Source organism: Dermacentor albipictus, chromosome 5 (genome assembly GCF_038994185.2).
Source record: "Dermacentor albipictus isolate Rhodes 1998 colony chromosome 5, USDA_Dalb.pri_finalv2, whole genome shotgun sequence".
Taxonomy (NCBI): domain Eukaryota; kingdom Metazoa; phylum Arthropoda; class Arachnida; order Ixodida; family Ixodidae; genus Dermacentor; species Dermacentor albipictus.
Genome location: NC_091825.1, coordinates 115,431,400 through 115,451,989, shown reverse-complemented (window position 1 = coordinate 115,451,989; position 20,590 = coordinate 115,431,400). Strand labels below are relative to the sequence as shown.

Below are 20,590 nucleotides of genomic sequence, written 5' to 3'. Positions count from 1 at the left end.
CAATAAGACGAAAACAGAAGGCAGGAATACACAGGACAGCGCTGAACTCACAACTAACTTTATTCGAAGGCATACACACACTTATGTACACAACCCATAGCGACGTGCTCTGCCATCTATGGCGTGATTATCAGTGCGCAGGCAAAAAAAACACGCAGAATCATTTAATCTAATGCTATATACGCTATGAGGCGGCTTAAAGATTCAAATTCACTGTCATGCAAATTTAACGATGGCATGCTTACACAACGCGACCCAACGCGACGTGTTTTTTGCCTGCGCACTGATAATGGCGCCATAGATGGCAGATCACGTGGCTATGGGTTGTGTACATAAGTGTGTGTAAGTTAGTTGCGAGTTCAGCGCTGTCCTGTGTATTCCTGCCTTCTGTTTTCGTCTTTTTGCGCTGCCCCTTCAAGATGTTCAACCAGTACCAACTCGCCCAAATGTCGATCCTTCTAAAGAGACCTCCTCCACAGTGCCCAGGCAGAGTCACATATTCAAGGAGCAAAATCCCCCATATTTTCTCTCTAGCGCCTGCTCTTACTCGCGCCTGCGCACAAACGGCTGGAGATCCCTCAAATGAACGTCTCGTGAACTATTGAACGATGTTTTGAAGTACTCTTTTCTCCGTTCGGAAAGAGGAAAAACACTCAATTTAGCAGCATCAGGGTGTCTACCCAGTCAACATCTTCAAATTCCCTTAGTTTTCCAGGTTCCCCCTGAGTGACACAGAACTTTGTTTTATGTCAAGACTGGCTGGACACCATGTCGCCCGGTCTGTCACTCTCTAGTAAGCATGTCAAAAATTAAAAACCACCTAATCCAGTTTGAATAGTAAGGATCTAGCAGTGTTTATTTTATGCAAAATAGAAAACTGAAGGGAGGTTTAGTAAAATGCACAGTGAATATCTGAAAAAAAAAATGGTAAAGTACGTTGCAAATGGAGTCGGACATATTCAAATACGAATGAAAAGGGATGCAAACAGCCGCAAATATTTTCGAAAACGACCTATTTCTATGAACCGACAGCAAGCTCGTTGGTGTTAGGCCCGAGCTTTGCACAAGTGAGATTTTCTCAGCAGCTGGAAAGTCGACCTCAACTGTCCTGACACGCTCTCAGCCCGCGCACAATGCCGCAGTGTTGTGTTTCACTGCTTTAGAGAGTTTGTTTTGGTTTGGATGAGGGTCACCTGCTTAAGTTGTTGAGTTGAGTGGTTGTAGGCTACTAGTGGGATTAGTCTTGCAGTTGCTGCCGGTAACAGGGTCACCTGCGTCTCGGCGTCAGGCAACACTTTGCTTTTTGAGCTCAAGCTCCTTCAAAGAAGAGGCGGCACAGTTCCTTTCCCGATCGCTCCTTAAAGGGACACTAAAGTGGAAAATGATTTCTTCTGCATCAGTAAATTACCGTTTTACACCAAAAATGCCACTCTGACAACGATAAGACGTTTGGTAAGCCAGAAAAACCGCAAGAAAGAAATACGGGTGGCGACGCCTACCTAAGTTACCGCACCTGGGGGCTGTGACGTCATGGATTTTTATGGCATCTTCTAGGGCCTGATAATTATATGCAGCGGTACAGATTGACTACATTGAGTTCTGAAGCAACCAATTATTAAACATGGCCAGTTTCGGGAACCTTTACTCAGCCAACGCGGCCCAAATGCGAAAACATACTTTGGGAACCCTGACGTCACGCTGACGTACCGGCGCTGGGGTTTCAGCGCGAAATTCAAATACTGATACTTGGACCTTCATTTTCTCATCTAATAATCAAACTATTTTTTTGAAATGACTGCCCCTCAGGGTTCTCAAACAATGCTTCATTAGTCTAAACTGATTTATTGTTTCGCTTTAGTGTCCCTTTAATGCGACGCTCCTTTCTCGTCCTCGTTCCGCAGCGCGTTTTCACGAGTACTGGACTCCGTGCATGGCAGCAATGCGAAAGAAATCTAATTTTGTTTCGACAACGGAGCGACCGTCGCAACGCGTGCCGTAACCGAAGGCTCGCCGCGTAGGCGTCGCGGTCATCCTGACATAGGTGCCTTTGTGATTGGAGGTCACGCGCGCGTACTATAGGTAACCGTTTGTGTACTTTTTTTTTTGAAAGAGGTGGAAATTTATTGCCTTAGAAATGGGCGAGCAAGACATTCCACGATGGAGGTGCGCAATCGAGTTTCGCGGTGCCTACCGAGCTGGTTTGAACGTCTCGTCATATTCCCAAGTACCGCCACTTCCCGATGCACAAGTCGCACATTTTTATAACACTTCCCATGAAAAAAAAAAAAAATGCTGTGTAAGAGACACCCATTTTAGATTGGTCAACCAAGGAGGTTAAAGAAAAACTGCTGCAGTGGAAACTATGTCCCGAACCTGAAGCCGCAGAGGAGGGGCACGGTAAAACTATAAATAAACGATAAAAATGGTGAATAAACGCTTTCTGCACACTTTTCACAAGTGAATCAGCCTCCTTGGTCAATCAAGGCTTATTTGAGCAGACAGAGACCTATCTACGTGTCTCTCTGTATTACTGGCTATAGTGGGAAATCCGACTATCCTGGCATACTGCACTAGGCAGAACGTCATCAATATTAAGAAGCTACTATTTTCATTGGGAATAACCAGCCTTTATTTTTTAATTAGCTTAGCATTACAATAACAGAGCCAAATCACTTAATCTGTAAGCGGACGTCACTCGACAAGGCTCTGTTTCAGGTGATGGAGGGGCAAGCATTGGCTTCATCTTTCCTGGTAAAAAGCTACGGAAGCTTCCACTCCAGCAGTTCTTCTTCAACCTCCTTGTGGTCAACGGTAGGTCGGAGGCGCGCGCGTCTAACACACCGGAAGAAACGTTACATGAAAATTTAACGATGAAACACTCTAACCAGCTTAAACGCCGACTGCGGTGTTCCAAATGGTCATGAACCAGTAGTATTCCCGTTAAAAATGACCTCAGCAAAGCTGCAGTGCTCGCAATCCGGCTTCTTTTTTTCCCGCTTTCCTGTGCTGCCCTCTGCCGCACCCGTTGGAAATGTTTTGGAAGCGCGCCGGGGCTTTCGCCGATTGATTTATGTACCAATGCCCATGTTGAGTTTGCGTCGGCAGGGCATTTCGCGGGTTGCCATTGATTATTAATGACTTCTCCGGGGCAGCATGTTGTAGCTGGAAGCCATGTTGCGCTTACCGCGAATACTGGATGAGCAAGCCGTAAGCGCGCTGTTGTGCCAACAGTGCGGCCGTTGAAGAAGTGCCGAGTTTGGTCTGCCGACGCGGCTGTCTTGGAGTTTGGTGTAGCCGATTTCCGGCCTCGCACCTCTGCTTTTGTACTGCTTCTGCACATTCTTTAGAGATTTTGCACATCCGGGAAGACTTCGAGCGCAGCCTTCCGCGTCGGAGTTAGCAAAGCGGTGTGTTAGTCATCTGCAGCCACGGATAGTTAATTTTTAGCTTCAAATGTTGTGGAAAGGCGCTTCACTGATATAAAATAACATCAAAACGTAGCAAAACATACACATATCTGCGCGTATGACTCCCGTTGTTGCACATAGAGACGAGTCAATATGAGCTTAACCCATTAAGAACGAGATGTTTGAATACCCCCCAAAGATGTTTATGTTCTACCTAAACGTGCAAAACGCGTCAATATCCATAATCAACAAAATTTTTAAAAAAATCTTGCAGAATTTTTTTCAGCAAATTGGGGAAAACACCCAGGCAGGAAACTGGAAATGCACTTCACCTCAAGCCACCCGAGGTTTCGTTTTATATTTCTATATACAGCTCTTTCCATATGCGAACCAAAGGTACACGTACATTTCATTTGCTTCACACTCCTTGTGTAACACCAATGCAGCTGGATATCGCGTCGGCCGCTCACCTCTGACCATTTTTTTTCATTTTTTTTATTGAAATGAAAATAAAAGAAAGAGACATAGTCACCTTACAATGGTGATGGCCACTCCTTTTCTCATAGCGGAAACAATATAAAAAATATGTAGGAAAATGAAATCACTTGACCTTTTGCTCGAAAGAAATGATGACCTTGATGAGTTTGGCGCACACCCACTCACGGGGATTGGCCAAGAGTCGGGCAGGTTGCAGGGAGTCGCGAGCTAAACTGCTTCCTCGTTCAGTGTTCCAGCTCTAAACCGACAATGACGCTTGCTGCCTGTCATTCAGTGTAGGCCTAAGACATAGCCAGAAACTTCATAGTCAAAACGGAATCTCGGCAAAAAAAAAAAAAATTCTGGTACGTTGCCTGCAGGCAACAGCTAGTAGTCAACAAAAGGCTAAACAACGTCAGCTGTGATCCAGACACATTACGGGCTGTTATTCCGATTACCGGTTTTGTGTTACTACGTCATACTTAGTATGCGCGTGCCATAAAGTATTGGATAAGGAAACTGCTCGACATAAGCTCTCACTTATTGGCCATGTTATTCCCTCGAGAATACGCGCATGCCAGCGCGCTGGTAATTGAGCGAAGGAAGGAAGGAAAAACTTTATTGCCCTATAGAGGTCTTCATGTTTTACTGAAGTCACTCTCGTCTTGAGTGGTCGGCGCCCCTATTCCAGAGCACCGCCGAGCCTGGCCACTTTGAGAGCGTGTTGCGCCAATCCTTTTTGGACTGTGAGCACGCCGCTGGTGAGCAGGCCCTCCCACGGTTCCGCACTGGCTTTTTTTTTTCTTTGTGGAAAGAGAAGTTATTTCTGCACTCCCGTGTGATGCGATATAGCGTTGGGATGGCCCCACACCATGGGCATGTGTCCCTGTATTGACTGGGAAATATATATCAAAACGTTTATCATTTTATGTAGGATGTACGTGTAGATTGGAGAATGCTCTTGTCTGCAGCCTTCGCCAGCCGACTTCGTGTTCTGTTAAAGGTGGGTGGGGTGGTGGATATATTATCCTTTTGCCTCTGTGATGGTTTAGTATTTCCGCCTACGTTGGTTCCACCGCCATAGTGGTATCCGGGTCCATTGACTGTCCCACTCGGTATGTAAGCTCGCGAGCTAGACCCTACAGGCACTCTGGTTATCCTGTATTCCGGTGACCCGGCACCCAGAAAATCGTATGCAGCATCTTTTCGTTCGGAAGCCCTACCTCGAGGAGGATTCATAGCGCCCCTTTGTTGATTCTACCTGCCGTGTAGTTTCTGCATGCTTCTTTGGAGTCTGAGTATTATCAAGGATCTGTTTCTACGGTAACCCTCCGCCGCTGCTAGAGCCACAGCTGCTTCTTCCCCCCCCCCCCCCCCCTGTTACCGTGCAGCTCCTTGGGGTTGCGCTGCTTATCAGCTCTCCAATGTGATCCACGGTCACTGCCGCAACTCTGTTCTTTGGTGCTGTGGTCCCACGGGTATAGGGCTGCATCCGTGTATACCCCATTGTTTTTAGTGGCCAGGTGTTTTTCTACATATTCTGCTCGCGCCTGTCTTCTGGCCGCATTAAGATTCGGGTCCATATCCCTGGGTAGGGGGCTAGCTTTCAGTGTCTGGCGAAAAGAGTCTGGCATGTTAGCCATCCTATCCTCCGTTGCTTCTGTGTTCTTATAGCCCAATCTTTTAAGGAGCGCCCTGCCGGTGGTTGACTGCTGGAGCCTGTACACCCAACTGCGCACCCAGTTGCGCCTCTTTGAGCTCTTCAAATTTGTGAATACCTAGCTTGAGAAGCTTGTCGTTCGAAGTCTTTCTGGGCAGATTCAACGCATGCAGTCTTGTATGCTTTCCTGATGAGAGTCTCGGCTTGTTCTCTCTCTTGTTGCGTCTTGTTGTGGTACGGGAGTGAGTACGTGACCCTGCTGACCACCAGGCTCCTGACCAGCTTGATCGTGTCCCCTCCCTCCATGCCGCTCCGTCTTTGCGACACTCGCGATCATCCTGCCGACTTGCTCCGTCGATTGCTTGAGCAGGCCTAGCGTGTGTCCGCAGTTTGCTGCTCTGGATCCACATGCCAATGATGCGAGGCATGCTGCTCTACCAAACGCACATTCTCATGTTTCCCCGTGTGATGTAGACGTAAACATGCATCCCTGGAATTAAACTTTGCATAACAGCATGTACGGACCCACCAATCTACGCAGCGAATGTGACTGGCAGTCTTCGGGAACGGTGAGGTACACATGTTGGCTCGGGGCTCTTTCGCCGCTTGCCATTTATTGTGTACGTGCCGTGCAAAGTAAAGATGGCGATTTTAAATCGCTAAGGTCAGAACTGAACGATAAAAGCAGCTTTCAGCAACATAACTGATTACATTGCAGGTCGGCCGGTAGTGGGTGCGCTAACTCGACGGCGCCAGGCCTTACCTTCGTTGAACAGGACCGTGGGCGATGACCGGATACGGTCCCACACGACGGTGTCGAAGGCTATCAGCACGCTGCAAGTAAGCTGAAAATCCTTGGAGGCATTTCAAATGCAACACATTTCAGAAGCTGCATCATCGACTCTGGAACTACGTCCAAAATTTTATTTCAGTTCGCATATAACTCCAGTGAACGCCGAGTTGGCAGGAATATGCACTACAATAAAGGTAAGAATGATTTCAACTGTACAATGTACGCCACACAGGAGAAATATTCCTAAAGAACAGCTTCGTCATTTTATTAAGTTACAGTGAACATTGTACCGCAAGTGCATGTTATAAAAAGTATAAGTGGATCCAAGCAGGTAAATTTACACAGGGCAGTGAACAGTGAAGTACAAAAGCAACGGTGATGAAACAGTGATCAGGAAGTAACATCGCAGACACGTGCGGTGGTGGCTTCCGATCAATGCCCAATCTCGCTGAAGGGAGGTTCAGGATCCACTTCGCTTGGCTGTGTAGTGATACGCGGGTTTACCGCTAACATGAATAATGACTATAGACAGGTTTTTAAAACTAAGTTCGGTGACATGCCAGCACTATATTTCAAAGGATAAGCAAGATGCTCACAAGCTAACGGAAATGTTTTATTGCCTTTAATTCACACCATATGCTTTTTGTAACGGTACGCTGATGCTTCGCATTAGCCATGATGAATAACTTGATAAACAAGGAAGATATGGACAAAGAAAATATACCGACAAAGGCCTCTTCGAATAGAAGTCGACGAGGCAACGGCCACGTAAACACACCACTGGATGCCTTTCAATTAAGGGGAACACCCAGAGCCAGAGTTGGGAGGACTTTGGAAAAGACTGGCGACCATCACTAAGAAACCATCAACGAGCTTGCTGAAGAATTCAGATGAGACGAGGCGAGCCACGAAGAATTCCATGAAATAAGTGAGAACGCACCCAGCTAAAAATATGCCAACAACCAGATGAAGTGATCGAAGTTGCACGCACATGGAATTACAACATACATGCAGCAACACACGCACACACACGCATACGCGCGCATACACGCATACACCCATACACGCACAGATACGCGCGCGCGCAACTTCACAATGCGAACCAGCATCAGCGTACCATTACGAGAGCCCAGGATGTGATTTAACGTGCACCAAATTCCAGATTGACTGAGCAGTGTACCACAGATGAGCCAGCATGTTACCTGGAATTGCTTTGGTCTGCTCGTGAAACACTCAGGGCCCTCAATACGAGTCTTTAGCGAACGGCAATAATACAGCTACCGGGCGGAAAAACTTCCACAGGGATGTCGTGATCGGTGTTGGCATTACGACTCCGTAGTTGTGCAGCGTCATCGAGGCAGCACGGAGAAGGCAAGGAGGGACTTTCTGCGGCTCAACGTCAGCGGCTGTAGCAATCTGACGGACTGTAGTGAGCAAGGCTTGCCACACTACGGTGAGCACTGGACGCCATATGGCCGACTACGCAGGCGGAACAAATCTTGATGGGCGGCGGATGTCAATACAAGGGTTGCAGACTGAAAAGAAAAAAAAAGAATGTTAATTATCCGTCAGCACACTGTCGCAGCACGGGTCGGAAGAATTCTGATTTACCTACGCACAGCCGACGTACAGCATGGCGGGTCTTGCAGGTTTCTTCGTTGGCCAGGAAACCAGTAGCTTGTGTGGCTGGAGCAGAAGTGCACAGGCGGTCAGCCGCGGAACAGGCGATGAACGTCATGCGCCCGGGACACGGCAGGGTGCAGGAAAATCCGCCGCACACGACAGATGGCCAAGTCTGCGGAACTGAAACGACATGGAGGCATCGTGTTAAGCAGTCGTCAACAGGAAATCACAGTGCGGGCCCAAAGAACCCCGATTTACTTTCGACCAGTCGACGTTCTGCAGGGCTGGTCGTGCAGGTTTCTCCATTGGCCAAGAAACCAGTAGCTGTATGGCTGGAGGAGTAGTGCACAGGTGGTCAGCCACGGAACAGGCTATGAACGTCATCCGTCCGGGACACGGCAGGGTGCAGGAAAAATCCGCCGCACACGACAGATGGCCAAGTCTGGGGAACTGAAACGACATGGAGGCATCGTGTTAAGCAGTCGTCAACAGGAAAGCACAGTGCGGGCCCAAAGAACCCCGATTTACTTTCGACCAGTCGACGTACTGCAGGGCTGGTCGTGCAGGTTTTTCCACTGGCCAAGAAACCAGTAGCTGTATGGCTGGAGGAGTAGTGCACAGGTGGTCAGCCACGGAACAGGCTATGAACGTCATCCGTCCGGGACACGGCAGGGTGCAGGAAAAATCCGCCGCACACGACAGATGGCCAAGTCTGGGGAACTGAAACGACATGGAGGCATCGTGTTAAGCAGTCGTCAACAGGAAAGCACAGTGCGGGCCCAAAGAACCCCGATTTACTTTCGACCAGTCGACGTTCTGCAGGGCTGGTCGTGCAGGTTTCTCCATTGGCCAAGAAACCAGTAGCGGTGTGGCTGGAGCAGAAGGGTACAGACGGCCAGCAGCGGAACAGGTGATGAACGTCATCCGTCCGGGACACGGCTGGGTGCAGGAAAATCAGCCGCACGTGACTGATGGCCAAGTCTGGGGAACCGAAACGACATGGAGGCATCGTGTTAAGCACTCGTCAACACGAAAGCACAGTGCGGGCCCGAAGAACCCCGATTTACTTACAAGCAGTCGACCTACTGCAGGGCTGGTCGTGCAGGTTTGTCCATTGGCCAGCAAACCAGTAGCTGTATGGCTGGAGTAGTGCACAGGCGGTCAGCCACGGTACGACAGACACTGAACGTGAACAGTCCGGCACACTGCTTCGCACAGAGACGTTGGTGGAGTGCGCTGGAAGTGGAGGCCTAGGATGCGTACCTGAAATTTGTAAGAAGGGGCAACTGTTCTAATTACGATATATAACCAGAAAGTAGGTACTCACCGTGACAAGCGTCATCGCACGAGCCGTGGGCGGAGATGAACTCGTCAAACACGGTCCGCGTGTCGAGCGACAAAAGCACAGCGTGGCACAAGGAATGGAAAAGTAAAAAAAAGTGTGCACGTACTTTGGCCGCAACGCGCCGCGTCGCGGACCGAAGGCAACGTCCGTTCTTCAGCGTAGCTGGACGAACTGGAAGTAATACGCCACTGGGTTAGCCTGCACGCTAATTCCGGATGCCACCGACTTCCGCGAGTCCACATTTCGCGCCCTTTTGCGCGCGCGTGGACGCGAAACTGTGGCCGGGAAGCGACAGGCACTCGGAACGGGCCGATGGCCGTGTCGCAAGCGAGAGAGAGGACCCCTGCCAGCTGTTGCCTGCGCGCAGCGTCGGCTACCCTGCCTAGTGTTAGCTAAGCCTGAAGCTATAGAATCGTCCCACCCCGTCCTCTTCGCTTCCGTCACGGCGACGACCCGATGTGGCTGCGGCCGTCCAAGGAAGCTCGTGCCCATAATTAAGCACCACAGTTAACTGCACACAATTTGCCAATGTTGTCAATCAGTTTCGGTGAGGAAGTTAATGGCCGCGCCGCCCTCGCCAGCTAAACACTCCCACCTCGGAGATTAGATGCCGAAGCGAGGCTGCGGCGAGAGTAGCTGCGTTGTCCCTCGGGGTAGTGCCACAGTCACCTGGTTGCACGAGCTGCACCTACGGTTGGGAAAATAAAAAAAAGACAAGTCATGGCAAGCACGGGAGTTCTGAAACCTAACGTATTGGTAAGTGAATAATGCACACACGAATACAACGCCATGACGTAGGACTTTCGGTACCAGAAATGCAAAGATAACGGTGCATATATATCCATGTTAGGAATATAACGCGACATGTCGAACAAGGAAAACGCATGCAACGCAAAGCTTTTTCATCGTTATTGTGAAATGCGGTCGCCAAACGAAGTAAAACTACGGGCTCGGACGTATCGCTGTCGACGAGAGCGGCGTCATGCGTTGCTCTAACTATTAGTTACTGGACAAACAGCACCTCAAGTGTATTACAGCGACACAATCGAACGGGACAGAGTCTTTCGCGGACTGTGCGGCGATTCACCGCGCGACTTCGAAGACAGCGTGACGCGCCTGCACACCGGCGTCTATCGTCTTGCGCAGAGTTGCGATGGTTTCACTGCGAGCACGTTCACGCCTCACTAATGGCGCTGTAAATGAGAATACTGCGCAAAAATATGCAGTGGCAGCGGGCACGGAGAATTGGAGTATACGGAGGTGAGCAGCCTTGTCTAAAGAGCACGCATCCCTGACCCCTTCAGTGCAAGACAGCACTGTCTATAACGTTAGCCTCTGGGCTAGAGTAGCACTGCTCACGTGCCCATAAGAACACTAAACATTTCCATTCTTTGAGGTGTATGTTTGCCACAGAACAATAATAGTCATCTGTCTTGCCCGCATTTCCTTTCTTTAACGCTGCGAGCCCGGTACTTCCAAGTTAGGAACGGCATGGGCGTCATCAGCATGACATAGCATTACTGACAGGAAAGTAACGAGCGCAGTGTTTTCAAGAAAGGAAATGTGGGCAAGACAGATGACGATTATCGTTCCGTGGCAAATATACACCCCAAAGAGTGCAACTGTTTTTAGAGTGAAGAGCTGGGTGACTCATCGCTTCACTGTCCAGTTCCCGCCTTGTGCGCTCGCTTCCCGCCCCCATGGCCGCGCTGCATGGCTATGTGGTTTTAATACGAGGCGCGGTCTCCCCGCCATCACCCTCGCTTGCTTGCCTGGAAGCCGTGGCAACGTCGTTTCAAAGCCACAATATGGATGAAGCGCGGCCACAGCGGCAGAAAGCGAACGCCCGAAATGGGAACCAGTCAAGGAAGCGACGAGCAGGCACCCGGCCGACTGTTAGCTGCGCATGCGCAGTTGACACTAAACTCGAGCCCAGCGGTTAGGCTTAAGACGAGTCGCTCCGCAGGGCCCCGGCGGCACGCCCTAGACAAGGCTGCCCACCTCCGTACAGAACAGCATCAGAGACGCTATAATCGTGCCACGAATGCGAAGACTTCGCGAGGAGCGTTAAGAGGCGAGAAATATAGCGGGGGAAAGAAAAAAACTCGTTATATTTATGGAAATACGCTCGTTACGTATTAAGGGCTAAACATGGGAAGAGGCCGTCATGCAGGCATAACAGCAAAAAAGAAAAAGCCACGCCGCCGCAAGATATGGCGTTCCAGCTAACCTTAGCCAAGGTGTTACAGAAAAAAAAAAGCATGCTGCAAAACACTCTTAAGGCTACGGTGTTCGGTTGCCAGAATTCCGACGATGGAAAACCGCAGGTTTTATCCCATCTTACACCGTGAATTCTTACGCTTTTTCTTACTATTTTTTTAACACTGTGCATAACTTGAGCTGCGACATACAGTATACAAGCGCGTGCACGCACACACAGTGGGCTCACCTCACAAGGTAGTTGAAGCACCTGCCGACGACAGTTGCCTCGTCTCCCGGTTAAGTGGCAGGGTCAGTTCGTTCGTGGGAACACGCGCACAAAAGAAAAGACCGCGACAGGCGAGACTTCAGACTTGTCGGCAGCAACGGCGTCGTTGGCGTCATGGCGCGACAGTTCGAGCGTGAGGAAGGACGCAATGGCCGCCGCGCGTCGTCGCATGCGTATATTCCGGGAGCTCCAATGGGCGGTGCGAGAACTCCGGAGCACAAGAGAGTCCCGTAACCGCAATTGCAGAAGTCCGTGCCGTAACTGGTGCAGCCGCGACTTAAAGCTTCGAAGCACGCCATACGGCAGGAGCCCGCGCCGAAACCCATGGCTGTGTTTCGGGGTCGGTGATGTGGTCGACAATCGCTGCCAGAGCATATACGGTACGACGCGGAGGTTCAGCTGACACGGGCGGCTGCGGCGTGAAACGCAAAATGAAGGGTGGGTCAGGGTGGGTCTCTCGGCGGCCGCATCTTAAAACAAAATTTAAGCGCGACTATCAACTGTTGGCGCATGCGCTGCTGTGCCCAGGCGTCTTTCCTTCGTGCGCCGTAGTACGTCATCGCTCGCGGCGCCGCTGGATCGCAACAGCCGTTATCGCCGAAATCAACAACTCGATGCAACCGCTTGTCTGCAAGAACAAACAAACAAACACGAGGAAACAGAAGCAAAATGATCGTTGCCATAATCTGGCCATCCATAATCCGCCGGTTTCGGAATGTTCCAGTAGCATCCACTTAGTTCAACGGCGGCGGCATGCCGCAGTGAGGATTACGGTACCGACCGCAGTCGCATTGTCTATCGGTAGGGTACGCGGACGCAACCGCTGCTCCAAACGCGCTATCAGAAACTGCGTGACTTGCAATCCACGGGCGCGTATATACCACGTAACGTGTCGGAGCCCCTTTCCGAGTTTCATTATCGATTTCATTTTTTATTCGCGCCGTCTCGTTACGGACTTCTAGAGACAATGGCTCGCCGTTTATTATTTGATGTGACCCCGCGTGGCAGATGTTTCGATTTCATATCGCGCGCGCTTATATCGTGACACCGACTCCGTGGATATGCTATAGCAGAGCCCTAAATCACGTTTAACGGTTAAAAAAATATTAAGGCAAAGTGCTGTTCGCTGCAATGCTGGCGCGAATGAGGCCAACCGTCGAGGCAAAGGCCCGTGTCTCGACGACGGTGACTATACTACGTTGCGAGAAACATTTAGCGCCAACGATGCGGCTGTTCCATAACGTCTCTTTCTACGGCTGTTTTCAGAGCGTGCTTTGCGGTGCGGTATAAGCTCACTGTGCTTTAGCTAACCACTTACCCTCAGTATATATGTACAGTCGCGGACAGAATATTATGGACCATGAAATGTAAGAAAAAGCTGAATATCTCCGCAACCTCACAACGCAATCTGGTATTTGCATTTTGGACCTCGACTAGAATATGCTAACAACGTTGTCGTGGGCAGTTTTACTGGTTACTGCTACAGGCTGCTCGGGAATTGAACGTTTTCGGAGATGCCGTGGTCCATTTTATTCTGTCCGCGACTGTACGTCCTCGTAGCTGCCCGCCGCCGCAGTTGTGGCATTCTGCTGCCCAACCCGAGGCCGCCGGTTCGGTTCCCGGTGTGGCGACTGCCACATTCTGATGTGGTAAGAGAATGCTCGTGTAAATAAATGTATACAATCGGCCTCACCATTGTGTAGAGCACGGGAACGGCAGACCCCGCGGCTCACCGAAGGCAGCCAGCGACGTCTAACGCTAAGCTGCTGCTGGACCCGACGTCTAACGGTAGCTGCTGGGTAGTTTTGAGCCCAGCAACTATCGTTACACGTCGCTGGCTGGCCCGGGAGCACCCCGGAGGCCGCCGTTCCCGCGTTCCACACAAGGGTGACGCCGACTGTCCTTACAGTACATCTCTTTATGTAAAAAATCACTGCAGCCGTTATGACCGTTAGTGTCTGACGTTGGTCGTGTCTGAACCGATTCTCTGGCATTTTCTATCTCGATCACGGTTGTCGACAACACGGAGTGCCTCGCTTATCTTACCGTCAACGCATCATTTTGGTACATTTAGAAGGCTAATTTACGTCCATCTTGGACGAAAATTAAAGAAAAAGTAAGAAGACAACGCAAAAGCGAACGACGACCGCAACGTAGCCAGTACTGTTACCCTTGATAGTATTCCATCCCACAGTGGCATTCTAATGTCGCGAAAATGAAGCAGGTGTGCTGTCCCGCTTCTTGACCTGAGCATAAAAAAAATTCACCATGCTGGTACTCATGAAATAACTAACGCCTCTCTTGTGAGATGTGCCGAACGATGCGCTCTGCTTTATAATGAGAAATTTCTCGCCCGGAAATTCAACTGGATTGGAAGCACGCAATAATTATTCCTAAATCAGAAGATCGGTTGTTGCTTCCTCCGGCCCTCCGATATCCGTACTTCGTACGTCATCAAAAACACAGGGACACCTCGATGAACAACATATCCACGAACAACACATTCACGATGAATATATCCCACGATGAATGATGACGTTAACGCGATTAGCATTCAACCACTGTAGCTACCTATGGTGTTGCTGAAGACACCGTTATTTGGAATCTGTAGTGGTCTTTCTGCGATTTGTATCGTTTCGGCCATATGCCACACGCACCGTCTCCGGGACGAGCCAACTTTGCTGAGACACCCGCTCCTTACATACGGTCAACCTCGCGCATGACAACACGTGACGGCATCTGTATGACGACCACTCCCTCCAAACACACCAGCGCTCCTGCTGAGCTTCTGTGTGTGTAATTAGCATTCGGTATGGTAAAAGTCAAGGGAGAGAAACGAAGAGGGATATGTAGGAAGGTCAACCAAGGACGTGCCCGGTTGGCTACCCTACACTTGAGGAGGGGGACAAGGGAAAACCAGATAAGGAGAGAAAAGAAAAATAGTTAAGCAGAACCGTAGGGATGCGACGCCAGTGATGGCGTCCCTAATCCCGCCAGCGTAATGAGGACCCAGCTGCCAAGCGCTGTTCCTTCTGCCCGAAAGTAGCTGCCTTGCGTGCTGCGTACGATTAGCACACCGACTAAGGAGTTCAGGCACAACGGCGATACCTATTGCTTATAATTAGTAAATTACCACATCAGATCCTCGAACAACATAGACGTCGGACGCTTTCGGAGCCAAAGCATAGAGAAAGAAATTCAACAAGAGGGGACACTCTTCAAAAACTGGCAACAGGAAACACGTCACGCCTAGTTTCAACAACATCCGTTAGTTGACGCGAGCATCAGAAAAGAAAGAATGTGAAATAAACTTCCAGACAACGTTTTATCTTTTTTATTCCTTCCCACTAAAAGTGAAAAAGTTTTGCGTGTAAATGAACTTGTACTTTGCAACTTTTTGTTGCGTTGCCTAGCAACAAGCTAGCGGCACGCCAAACGCGCGTGCATACGTCATGCGCCAGACAAGCCGCAGGAGTGAGCGAGGCCGGTCGTATGTGCGAAGCTGGCGTGCTCGGCGACCCGTCTGTTTTGGATATAGCCCATTTTTTTGGGGGGGGCTCCCGGCCTTCTCTATGCTTCTCGTGCGTATCGTCTGCATTTCGACACGGCACCACTGCACTACTGGACTACGGCAAGGTGAGAAATTGTGTTTGACAGTGTGCGGCGCATTTTAAGCATTTAGGCTTAGTTCGAGTGGCGCAGTTAGCGAAAAACAGCTCCGCCGTCCTGGCGCAGTTAACTTGAGTTAAAGCCTCGTCCTGGGAGATGTTTGCGATGCTTTCTATGAGCCCCAACATTACTGTAACTTATTTCGGTAGTTTTTGGGCACGCTTGCCGCGCCTGGCTTATTGACGCAGCTGTTCAGCGAAAACCGGCTCGGCCGTGCGACGCATTTGCGCGTGTACTTGCGTGTACTACGTCGTAGCGCCTAAGACACAAGTTTTCGCGCATTCTGTGGCCCCCAACATTATTGTAACTAACGTCGTTATATTTGGGGTAGTTTAGAAGCACGGTTGCCACGCCCGGCTTATTGACGCAGTTAGCGAAAAGCAGCTCGGCTGTGTGCCGCAGTTAGTTTCGCGTGTACTGAATCTTACTGGTAGAAGTTCGTGACGCATTCTGGGACCAGAAAAAGTATCGTAATTTATTTTGTAACTTTTTGGGATATATTGAGGCTTGCTCGCCGCGCCTGGGGTTGTGAAGCTGTTATCAAAAAAGCAAGCCGGCCATAGTGAGTTAGTTTTGCGTGTACTGAATTTTAGTGGGACAAGTTTGTGACGCATTTTATAGCCCTGCAACAACATATAGCTTATTTCGGTACTCACGCTTCTCGAAAACGCGACGAGCGATTGCCGAGAGTGATAACACGGGAGTGTTGCATGCGCCGGCAGGACGCGTAAAAGATAACACGGAGGAGCTCAAGAACATGACATTTACGTATTCTGAGCGTCTGAAAACAGGCTTTGCACCCACGAGTCTGACTTGAGTGCGATTAGAAGGCATTCTGCGAGCGTGTAACATGGTCTGGCTCAGCCTGTGTTGTGGCCATCTTTTTGTACTTGACGTACCATCGTGTCGACCAAGGCCAAGTTGTTTTGGAAACGCGCAGTCACCCGTGTATTTGTGCTCTTAAAGTGCAGGAAATAATGCCCGGGAAAGGAGGGGTGCTTGAAAATCGGATGTTCAGATTTTATAGCATTGTTTGGGAGAAGTCTTTGTTGCGAAATTTACGTAAAAGTGAATTTATCTGTGATACCGCTCATTCACCACTTACGCACGTTTCGCCTCAACACGAAATACTCCTGTTAGGTCAATATACCGAAATGATACGTGCTTGTAATTTACTTTCTTTCAGCTGATGGCATCCGGTGGAGCATCGTACGGCAACGACTCCTGCTTACCTGGTGCCACAACTTTGGATGAATGCAGAAGAAGCCCGGAACGAGCATTTATATAGAGCAAAATAAACATTTCATCATTTTAGAAGACGTCTTTCGTTTTCTTTATGAAATTGCACCTGGCAGATTCGGTGTAGTCTTGTAAAGGTCAATCGCAATAATTTCTACTTAATAATGAAACGCGAGGTTCAGCAGAAGCGAAAAAAAAAACGAAAATGAATGCCGCGCCGAGCAGCGGAGCCGGCGCGGCGTGTACCAACTGGTGTTCAAAACGCGCGCGCCCAAAACCGAAACCGGAAGGAGTCAACAACATCCGCTTGGTGTGCTACAGTCAATTCGGCCGCTGGGCTCTATGGGAGTGTCCGCTATTGTTGAAATTTCTTTCTCTATGGCCAAAGCGCCCATCAGTACGTCTGTAGCATGCCATCCCTAAAAATCTGCGCAGTAGCTCCGACAATCCCAAAGGTATTTCTGATGCAGTTATTCAAAAATTTCGGAAAAACGTGAAAAGCCGCGAACATCAGATGATTAGTTGCTCGGCACGTATGTCTTTTAACCTAACTTTCATAACCCTTTGAGGTCTCAAGTCCATGATTGAAACTAAGTTCACCACATTGAAACGTTATGTTCAGAAGCTCGATTCAGGTGCGATTTGCAACTGACGGTGGTCCGAAGCAGATCACCGTAAGTTGCCATGTGTATAATATATATATATATATAGTCATGGCTTGAGGAAATCACGCTGGCCCCGGTAGTAAAATGAAGAAAAGAATGTACGACGTACGTTGAATAAGCACAGTATATTGCACTGATGTTCACACACACACACACACACACACACACACACACACACACACACACACACACACACACACACACACACACACACACACACACACACACACACACACACACACACACACACACACACACACACACACACACACACACACACACACACACACACACACACACACACACACACACACACACACACACACACACACACACACACACACACACACACACACACACACACACACACACACACACACACACACACACACACACACACACACACACACACACACACACACACACACACACACACACACACACACACACACACACACACACACACACACACACACACACACACACACACACACACACACACACACACACACACACACACACACACACACACACACACACACACACACACACACACACACACACACACACACACACACACACACACACACACACACACACACACACACACACACACACACACACACACACACACACACACACACACACACACACACACACACACACACACACACACACACACACACACACACACACACACACACACACACACACACACACACACACACACACACACACACACACACACACACACACACACACACACACACACACACACACACACACACACACACACACACACACACACACACACACACACACACACACACACACACACACACACACACACACACACACACACACACACACACACACACACACACACACACACACACACACACACACACACACACACACACACACACACACACACACACACACACACACACACACACACACACACACACACACACACACACACACACACACACATCTGTGTGCATGCGCTTACACGCACATACACGCTCTTCTATGCTCTCCGGTCACTTCTCTAGCTGCCTCTGCCACATGACCGGTTTCCCACACAGATACACTTTTTTCACTTTGACGTTCTCAATGCTAACATATTAATATACACGACAGCAGTCGGGAATTACAAAAAAAGAAAAAGAAAGAATAGTCACCCTCCACAAAAGCAACTAAGGCTGCGAGTTTATTAAGCACCAAAACAAGCAAGAGCCACGGGCGGCCGCCAACTAACGCAAATTGCAACTATCATGCCGGCACGCAGGAAACTGTATTCGAAACTAAAAGAAAAAAAAAGGAAATAATAACACAGCAAGAAAGCAAAACCAACGAAAACAAAACACGTTAGGAAAATAACAGACAGCGCATGTGAACCGCTAAACACCAAATATGCAACAAATCAGCCGTATAAATTTATCTGTAATGGAAAGAATCGTGGTGCGGGACGAGTGTAAAATATGGAATAAAATTATTAGAAAAAGTCAAGAAGAAATAAAGAAAATTTGCTTGTCAATATCGCTCTTGATCGTAAATTATACGCCCGCTAACCAAGTCTCGTTTAGAGGAGCATCTCCCGGTCTATCTACGTAGCAGCGAGAACAAGGCAACGACACGCTGTAAACCACGCCCACTGAACACATTACAAACCGTCTGGTGTGACTGTCACACCACTTCGCAGTGCTGGCGTTTTCCGGCGTCTACACGCCTGCACAGCCATCCAAACTCGTTCAGAGCTGTGAGAAATGACACCAGCGCCCACCTTTAGTGCTATAGCTTTTTGATCAGGTGGGATGTATGCTGTGGAAGTAGGGAATGACGCTTCTCGAATTCCTTTTAAACCGGTGGAACATTGGAACGAGGAGAGACGTCCATGCTGGAAACTGGAGTATATGTAAGCCCCGATACGTTTTGTGCAGACACATTTTTCTTATAACGCAGTAAACGCTAATAATAATTATTGGATATAAACGTTTATAGCAAAACGTAACAGCATTTGCAGTCTTGTACAAAACTGCGACAAATTGTGGCTTTTGCTTCTTGTGAAGATGTGTGGCGCACGCCGGGTTTTTGCGTTGCAAGTGTCATCATCATCATCATCATCATAATCATCATCATCTTCTACTTCTTAAAATTAATGATAATAATAATTATTATTATTATTATAATATTTTATCACTGCAGGACGAAGGCCTCTCCATGAGACCTCCAATTACCCCTGTCTTTCTTTTTATTTCAGTTCAGTAAACAGGCTTTCACCGTTCCACTAAATAGACGGGTGAAAACGTATAAAATTATGCGATTATAACTTTATTTCTTGTGATTACCGCTTAAATTAGGTAACCAGAGAAGTTTGAAGTACGACCTATTTGCAGTTTCACGGAGGAACAGTGGCTGGCGGTTATATGAGGGCGCTGGCGGGGCTTCACTGCAGACTTGAGTTGTATCCGACTATGCGTGAATTTGGTGCATTGTTTACAAGGGTTATGCGAGAGCCATACTCACACATAAGTGGTACATTTAGGAGCTATGCATGTTAATACATTTTTAGATGTACTATTAGATGCAATTTACAGATTTCTAACTTTCATGTTTCATTGCTGAGTTACACAGCTGTAAACTTGATAATTTCTCAAAAATTATGATATTCATCAATTTTTATTAAAACATCGACGCTATAATTAAAGAATGCGCTCGCAGCATTCACTACCTTTTAACTTCGCCTTTTAAATGCAACGATACTAATCAGGTTTGGTGCAGTGGCTGCCAAGTAACATGGTTTCTTCTTTTTCGTCGATAGAAGCCCCCCGAGTTCAAGCTTTTAATGCTGATCAGTGAGAGTAACGGTTACACTGAGCATGGTGTTTACATCTACTTCGCTCACGTAGCATGATGTAAAATACACACATATCAATAACAAAACCTGGAAATGTGATTGATGAAAGATGATTTGGTCTGCAATCTCTGCTGGTTTCCACCAGCCTTTTCCGACTGCAACGAAATTTCACTTTGGCTCAATTGACTATATCTGCCTAGCGTATACTCTCGAAGTAACATTGGCAAAGCCGCAGGGGTGGTAATTGGCTAATTTTGTTATTAGCAGATGTTAAATACAGTGCCTATGTACGCAGACGGCGCGTGCACCTAGCGGCAAAACGGTGCACTCCTTTTTAAGGGAGTGCACCGCATTTAACTCCCTT

The 20,590-nt window shown here is 48.6% G+C and overlaps 1 protein-coding gene across 2 annotated transcripts; it reads right to left on the bottom strand.

The window, feature by feature from the left end:
• Positions 1-6,441: 6,441 nt before the first annotated feature.
• Positions 6,442-12,609, bottom strand: LOC135916149 (uncharacterized). 2 transcript variants are annotated; one of them, XM_065449414.1, is made up of 7 exons: positions 11,755-12,609; positions 9,032-9,993; positions 8,759-8,941; positions 8,489-8,680; positions 8,219-8,410; positions 7,949-8,140; positions 6,442-7,872 (listed from the first exon to the last, which is right to left on the bottom strand). In XM_065449414.1, exons 3-6 carry the CDS (start codon positions 8,882-8,884, stop codon positions 8,072-8,074), a joined length of 579 nt encoding a protein of 192 aa, XP_065305486.1. In that variant the 5' UTR covers positions 8,885-8,941; positions 9,032-9,993; positions 11,755-12,609; the 3' UTR covers positions 6,442-7,872; positions 7,949-8,071. The 2 variants fall into 2 exon arrangements, with proteins under 2 accessions (XP_065305486.1, XP_065305487.1); XM_065449415.1 differs by having other exon boundaries at positions 7,953-8,140.
• Positions 12,610-20,590: the final 7,981 nt, after the last annotated feature.

Coding starts and splice junctions, on each gene's coding strand:
- LOC135916149 (XM_065449414.1), bottom strand. CDS start 8,884: ATGACGTTCATCACCTGTTCCGCTGCTGGCCGTCTGTACCCTTCTGCT. Junction 8,411..8,488: donor AGTACGTCGACTGGTCGAAA/GTAAATCGGGGT, acceptor ATGTCGTTTCAG/TTCCCCAGACTTGGCCATCT. Junction 8,141..8,218: donor AGAACGTCGACTGGTCGAAA/GTAAATCGGGGT, acceptor ATGTCGTTTCAG/TTCCGCAGACTTGGCCATCT.